We start from the raw sequence: 7,935 nt of genomic DNA, 5'->3' as shown, positions 1-7,935 counted from the left end.
CCTCCCAAGTAGCTGGGACTACAGGCACCTGCCACAAAGCCAGGGCTATTTTTAGAGACAGGGTCTAGCTCTTGCTCAGGTTGGTCTTCAACCCATGAACTCAGGCAATCCACCCACTTCAGCCTCTCAGAGTGCTAGGATTACCGGTGTGACACACCACACCCTGCTGAGACTCCCATTTCTACAAAAAAATACAAAAATTAGCCGGGCATAGTGGGGCACACCTATAGTCTAAGGCAGAATTGCTTGAGGCCAGGAGTTTGAGGTTGCAGTGAACTATGATGACACTCCACTCTATCCTGGTGGGCAGAGCAAGACCCTGTCCCAAAACAACCCAAAATACCCAAACCATTTTTTTTTCTTTTGGTGTAGCTATTCCTGCCCCCATCTCCTCCCTCTACCTATACAAGCCCTGCATAAATAATGCCTGGGGCTGTGACAATGACCAGATATCAATTCCCTGATTGAGTTATGCGGTGTAGCAGAGTTGACTTTAAAAGAGGGAGATATCCAGGTGGGTCTGACAGACCTAATTATTTGAGCCCTTTAAAAGCACAGTTTTCTCCCATGGGTGGCAAAAAATGAAGTCAAGTGGCCTGGAAGAAACCTATGTGGGAAGGACCTGGGAGTGACAACAAAGTAGGCACTTCTATCCCACAACTGAACTGAATTCTGCCAATAAAAGTAATGAGGTTAGAAGTCATATTTTTCTCCTCAGCTTCCCATGAGTTCTCAGTTGGGCTGATATTATGATTGCAGCCAGGTTAACACTCAGCAACTTAACAAGGATCACAAATACCTCCCTAGGAGAGTGTTTTGCAGGGAGGCAGACTGCTTAAAGAAAAATTTTGAATGTGAATGTTTCCAAAGAGTCCAAGAGCTTCCCAACTAGTCTCATGATATCCCTTAAAAAACCCTGTTACTCTTTCTATTGTTATTTATTTGTTAGAAACAGAATCTTACTTTGTCACCCTTGGTGGAGTGCGAAGGCATCACAGCTCACAGCAACCTCAGACTCCTGGGCTTGGCTCCCTGTTCTCTTGCCTCAGCCTCCTGAGTAGCTGGGACTACAAGCACTTGCCACAACTCCCAGCTAGTTTTAGAGATTGGTCTAGCTCTTGCTCAGGCTGGTCTTGAACCCATGAATTCAGTCAATCCAGCCACTTGGTACTCCCAGAGTGCTAGGATTACAGGCATGAGCCACCTCGCATGGCCCTCTTAGTCTTTCTTTCTTTCTTTTTATTTTTTGAGACAGAGTCTCACTATGTTGCCCTGAGTAGAGTGCTATGGTGTCACAGCTAACAGCAACCTCAAACTCTTGGGCTTAAGTGATTCTCTTGCCTCACCCTCCCAAGTAGCTGGGACTACAGGTGCCCACCACAATGCCATTTTTTGTTGCAGTTGTTGGTTAGCAGCCCCAGGCGGGTTTGAACACGCGAGCCCTGGTGTATGTGGCTGGTGCTGTAACCACTGTCCTATGGGCACTGAGCCTTACTCTTTCATTTAAAGTTGCTGTGCTGGTGCTGGATGGGTTGGCTTATACCTGTAATCCTAGCACTGTGGGAGGCGAGCTGGGTGGATCAGTTGAACTCAGGAACTAGAGACCAGTCTGAGCAAGAGCGAGACTTGGTCTCTAAAACTAGCCCAGCATTCTGGCCAGTGCCTGTAGTCTCAGCTACTTGGGAGGCTGATGCAAGAGGATCGCTTGAGCCCAAGAGTTTGAGGTTTGCTGTGCACTATGATGATATGGCACTCTACCTAGGGCAACAAAATGAAACTCAAGTCTCAAAAAATTAAAATAAAAAATAAAATAGGCCAGGGGCAGTGGCTCACGCCTGTAATCCCAGCACTGGGGGGGGGGGGAATCACCCAAGTTCAGGAGTTTGAGACCAGCCTGAGCTAAAGTGAGACACCCCCTCCTCTAAAAATAGCTGGGCGTAGTGGGGGGCACCTGTAGTCTCAGCTATTCAGGAGACTGAGGAAAGAAAATCGCTTGAGCTAAAGAGTCTGAGGTTGCTGGCTCGGCGCCTGTGGCTCAAGCCGCTAAGGTGCCAGCCAAGTACACCTGAGCTGGCGGGTTCAAATCCAGCCTGGGCCCGCTAAACAACAATGACGGCTGCAACCAAAAAACAGCCGCGAGTTGTGGTGGGCGCCTGTAATCCCAGCTACTTGGGAGGCGGAGCCAGGAGACTCGCTTGAGCCCAGGAGTTGGAGGTTGCTGTCAGCTGTGATGCCATGCACTCTATCCAGGGTGATAGCTTGAGGCTCTGTCTCAAAAAAAAAAAGGTTGCTGTGAGCTATGACATCATGGACTCTGTCTTAAATAATAATAATCATAAAAGTTGTTGTCCCTGGAAGGCTTTTGCATTTGGTATCACTTCTAGGGGAATGGAGTCAGTGGGGAATGAAATAAAGCGGCATAAAAGGCATCTCCCTCCAACTTAGTTATTTTACCCATGGAACGCCTTATCCAGTCACAAGGTATGATTGATGGAGTTATGCACCTGCTCTTAATTGACGGGATTATCTCCTGATAAGATTGGTCCGGTCAGAATAGAAATAGGTTGTAGTTCAAAGAACTACAAATCCCAGAAGGCCGTTCGGTCACGGCGCCTGCGCCTTGCGCACTCCTTCCTTTCCGCTCCTCGTAGCCGGGGAAAGACCCGCCCCGCGGCGCTGTCGCTCGCGCTGGAAGAAGCGGAAGAAGATGGCGCTCACCAGGTGGGTTGTTGATTCGGGTCCTCGATACGGAAGGGTCTAGTAGTAGCAATCTTTCTCATTTCTCTGCTCACACTCTCCGGGCGGTGACCTAGTCCTAGGCTCAAAGTGACGCGGGCCAAGACTATGGCCAGGCCTTCCCGCGGACCGCCGCGGCGAATAGGCCTCGGCAAAGCTGAGGTCTTTGCTGAGCGGCTTCCCGGGTTTACTTTGCCTCCTCAGTGAGGCCGAAAGCTGAGGCGTGGCCTCAGACGCTCGGAGTCGCGCAAGTTTTTCGCTAAAGCATCTTGCAGGGTGTAAAGAGCGTTCCCTCCGGTCCGCGGCTCGGGTGTGCGCTGTGGGGTCGGGGAGGGCAGTGGCTGATTTGTCTGGGCGGAGTGAAGCGCGCGGGATGCGACTGCGCGGCGTTCCGGCCGTTTGCTAGCCGCGGTTTATCTCCTTTGGCTGTCCGCTCTGTTTCCCGAAACCCGGATTCCTGAATAAAAGGGGTCCGGAGCTGCACGGAGATGTCAAAGGAGCTACAGCAGAGGCCACTGTGTGCTAATGTGCGCCGCTGCTCCGCACTTTAACTTTGGATCTTAGAATTTCTTCCGTAGATGGAACCACGTCAGATTTTTGCTGTTGCGCGTCGCCTTAGTAACCTTATGTAAAGGGCTCCCCACCTTTAAAAAAAATGATGCTCTAAATGGGAGATTCCAAGAAGTTACGCAACTCGCACCAGTGTATAGCCTCGATTCCCCATCTAAGTAAAGAAACTTTACACGTGAACTCAACAGGAAAAGTCTAGTGTTAAAAGAAGATTATAAAGAAAGTAATCGTTTTAGGAGATTAACTTGAGCCCCCTTAACGAACTTCATTCTTACACGTATTTTTCCTGGCTGATGACAATATGAATCCTGAAAATGTTTTAATCAGAAAATTCTTTTGAGAATTTTGATTTACTCAAATTCTGTAGAGTGTCTTACTCTGTCCTCCGGGTTGTGTGTACAGAAAGATGTCTTCCACTTCAGGGAAGTTGGAATAGGAGTCATACAGATATAAAATTAAAGAACAGCACAAAATGCTTATTTATGTAGTATGAACCTTAACGCAAAAGGAATTAGGTGGAATGACCTATGTGGCCTGGAGAATTTCCTTCAGTAAACATTTGAGTGCCCCCCAGATGCGAAGAACTCTGACTTAGAGTTATGAGGGAAGGCTTTGTGGAAAAGGGAATTTGAAATGGACACAGAGGTAAAATTCCTAGAGATGTCATGGGTGTTGTATGCTTATGATTGCAGTGGCAGGATTCAATCTTTAAATGGCCAGCCTTGGGGACTGTGTAGCTTTCCATAGCTTCCAAATGGTGTTCATCAGCATCCTTTGTAACATCCTTTATAATAATAAATGTGTTAAATGTGTTTCTCTGAGTTCTGGGAGTCATCCTAGCGAATTAACCAACCCAAAGATGAGATCAAGAAGACCTTGGTTTGTATTCAGTTGGTTAGTGGCACAGATTTACTGGCTTACTATTGGCACGTGAAGTGGCAGCAGTCTTGTGGAGAGAGCCCTCAACCTGTGGAATCGGAAGCTGTTTGCAGGTGGAGACAATTGAATTGGAGGACACTTAGCTGGTGTCTGTTGGAGAATTGATTATTTGCTTGTTATGTGGAAGGAAACCTCCATACATCTGGTGTCGGAAGTGTGCATGTTGTGTTGAGTGAAGTAGGAAAAAATTGAGAATTTTTCCCCCCTATATCTTTATATTCTCTAATATCATAGAGCTAGTAGGACAGAAAGACTATGAATAAAACAGAAGTGCAGGCTCAGCGCCTGTAGCTCAGTGAGTAGGGTGCCAGCCACATACACTGAAGCTGGTAGGTTCGAGCCCAGCCCGGGCCTGCTAAACAACAGTGACAACTGCAACCAAAAATAAATAGCCGGTGTTGTGGCAGGCGCCTGTAGTCCCAGCTACTTGGGAGACTGAGGCAAGAGAATCCCTTAAGCCCAAAAGTTTGAGGTTGCTGTGAGCTGTGACCCCACAGCACTGTACTGAGGGTGACTTAGTGAGACTCTGTCTCAAAAAACAAACAAAAAGAAAGAAGTGCAGGCCAGGTGCAGTGGCTCACGCCTGTATCCCAGCATTCTGGGTGGATTGCCCTGAGTTCACAGGTTGGAGACCAACCTGAGCAAGAGCAAGACCCGGCTGTAAAAATAGCTGGGCATTGTGGCAGGTACCTGTCATTGCAGCTACTCAGGAGGCCGAGGCAAGAGAATCACTTGAGCCAAGAGTTTGAGGTTGCTGTGAGCTGCTGCGAGCTACTGCACCAAGGGTGACAAAGTGAGACTCTCTCAAAAAAAGAAGGAAAATAAAAACAGTAGTGCAATTTCAGGTGATAAGTGCTTGGAGTAAAATAAAGGTAATGTGACTTTCTGGATCCTTGTGTGCAGCCTTTGACTGAATCCAAATTTCACAGAACAGATTCTTGTACTGAAAAGATTTGTTCTGTTAAGTTTGGATTTGTGGCCTTGAGGCTGCAGGTTCCTCACCATTGGGTGACTCAAAGTTTGAGGTAAAGTGGCTATTTTAGACAAGATAGTCAGAAAACAGCTCTAGGGAAATGTATTTGAGCAGAGACAAGAAAGCAAACTTAAAATATCTTAGGAAGAGTTTTCTGTAAAAGCATAGAAAAAACTTCTTAAGAAATAGAATATTTTGGCTTGGTGCCTGTGGCTCACGTGGCTAAGGCACCAGCCTCATACACCTAAGGTGGCGGGTTCGAATCCAGCCCGGGCCTGCCAAAACAACAATGACAACTGCAGCCAAAAAATAGCCAGGCGTTGTGGCGGGCACCTGTGGTCCCAGCTACTTGGGAGGCTGAGGCAGGAGACTCGCTTGAGCTCAGGAGTTGGAGGTTGCTGTGAGCTGTGATGCCATAGCACTCTACCCAGGGGGACAGCTTGAGGCTCTGTCTCAAAAAAAAAAGAAAGAAAGAAAGAAATAGAATATGTTTTATGACAAAGGGAAGAGCAAATGTAAAGATCCTGAGATGACTTGTTTAAGGAAAGACAAAAAAAGCTGTAGTGACATAAAGATGGTGAGTGCCAGGGGTAGAGTCATTTGTTTCTCCCTGCTGTGAGCTAGAATTAGGGATGAAAGAAGCACAAGGCATGCATGATCCTCAGGTTGCTTGCAGTCTACTGAAGGAAGGATAGGCAAATGAACAGATAGATGACTGTGATAAAGGAAGATAGATGTTCTTACCTTGGCATGCCAAGAGTCTTGTGAGAGCTTAGGTGGGGAGCTGCTAACCCAAACTGAGGGAATCAGAACAGTTCCAAATAAACATTTATGGAATATATATAGGACAGTGTCTAGAAAATATGCCAACTAGTTCATGGATTTTTCTCATTTAATACTTATAAAAACTTCATGAAGTAGGTACTCTTACTATCTGTCATTGCAGGTGAGAAAACAGGTTCAAAAGAGGTAAGCTAAAGTATTCAGGATAGTAAGTGGCATAGATAGGATTTGAACTCTGAGTTCTCTTAGCCAGCACATTGCCTGACCTCTCTACACTGGATTAGATCCCTCCAATGAATGCTTAGCACTTTGTGCTTTTCCTTCATCACTTAATATAATTTTAAATGATGGATTTATATGATTATTTAATAGTCTCTCTGCCCTACAAGGCTGTAAATGCCTTCTTCATTCTCAGTTTCCAGTCTCATTGCTTTCCTAACATGGTGCCTGTACCTAATTAATCAATACATATTTTTGTATAGATAACACCAACTGCTTACTCAAATGTGCTTACTAGCCAAGAATAACAAAGGAACCTGAATTATTTTTTCCACTAACTATATTCATCTATTGAATCCCTTTGTGGTACTTTGTGTTGATACTTTGGGTGTCAGTACAATAACCATAATAATACTTAAACATTGTTAAAAATGTTAGAAAGTTTACTTTGATTAAATGATAATAAGTTATATCTTCACACCTTCTCCTTTGATTGTTTAGCCTCTTCAATTTTAAATTTCATTCTAAATTAGATACCCTTGGGAAAATGTACTTAGACAAGCACTCATGTTTTCTTTCTTTTACCTACCTCTTTGTTACATTCCATTTTAATCCCAGTTCCTTAGTATTGACATTAAAACAGTTAAAAGTAAGACACTTAAGAATAAATAATTAAAAATAAGGAGTATAAAAATAGCAAGGGAACTTAGAGAACCATATATTAAGATAGTTGGTTCCTGGATAATTCAGGATGTTTGCTTTCTTTTTGTAAGAAATGGAAGCATAAACACTTAGTAGTTTATCTATTGTGTGAAATAACCTGTTAATTTTTGATTCTGAGTATCAGTTGTCTTTGTCCTAGTCAAATGTGTTATATTACTATATATCTGTGAACACTTCTTTCTTTCCACACATGAGGAAATGATTGATATTGAATACTGCCATAAATCATTGAAAAGTCTGCTTTTTTGCTAAAAGGAAAGAGTGTTGTAGGAAAAATCATCTCAGATGGCCAAAATACAATAATCAAATGTAAGAGTTTTTTCAAAATTTTGACTTTTGTTATCTTTGCTTATAGCTTTTTACCTGCACCTACTCAGCTGTCTCAGGACCAGCTTGAGGCTGAAGAAAAGGCAAGATCCCAGAGATCACGGCAGACCTCACTGGTCTCTTCCCGAAGAGAACCTCCCCCATACGGGTATCGGAAAGGCTGGATACCTCGGTTATTAGAGGTAAATATTGATGTTCAGTTTGTATTTTTGTGCTGACATTTATCATAGCATGCTGTAACATAAATTTAAACTCTAGAACCTCTGATTATGAATGTCATTGTGATTGAAATTCTGGTTGTGAGCTCTTAGGATACCTTCATTATCTTTTTCTTTCTGCTTATTATATATCACTGCTTTATGATCACTAGAGAATTGTACCATTATGTCTGTTTTTTGTTTTTGTTTTTGTTTTTTTATAGAGACAAAGTCTCATTTTATCGCCCTTGGTAGAGTGCTATGGCATCACACAGCTCACAGCAACCTCCAGCTAGGCGATTCTCTTGCCATAGCCTCCCCAGTAGCTGGGAGTACAGGCGCCTGCCACAATGCCCGGCTATTATTTTTTGTTGTGTAGTTTAGCCAGGGCTGCACTTGAACCTGCCACCCTAGGTATATGGGGCTGGCGCCCTACCCACTGAGCCATAGGCACCTTCCCATTTTGTC

The 7,935-nt window shown here is 44.5% G+C and overlaps 1 protein-coding gene across 1 annotated transcript in view; it reads left to right on the top strand.

The window, feature by feature from the left end:
• The first annotated feature begins 2,661 nt into the window (after positions 1-2,661).
• The window catches only part of SNW1 (SNW domain containing 1), a 39,438-nt gene continuing 34,164 nt past the window's right edge, over positions 2,662-7,935 (top strand). Inside the window, exons 1-2 of the mRNA XM_003786948.2 lie at positions 2,662-2,721; positions 7,299-7,452. Of these exons, the coding sequence (XP_003786996.1) occupies positions 2,708-2,721; positions 7,299-7,452 (168 nt within the window). The 5' untranslated portion in view covers positions 2,662-2,707. The remainder of the gene's footprint in view (positions 2,722-7,298; positions 7,453-7,935) is intronic.

The sequence above is a fragment of the Otolemur garnettii genome, unplaced genomic scaffold (genome assembly GCF_000181295.1).
Source record: "Otolemur garnettii isolate 467f Iridium unplaced genomic scaffold, OtoGar3 scaffold00020, whole genome shotgun sequence".
NCBI classification, from domain to species: Eukaryota; Metazoa; Chordata; class Mammalia; order Primates; family Galagidae; genus Otolemur; species Otolemur garnettii.
Note: the sequence above shows the minus strand (reverse complement) of the source record. Positions and strands in the feature narration are given on the sequence as shown.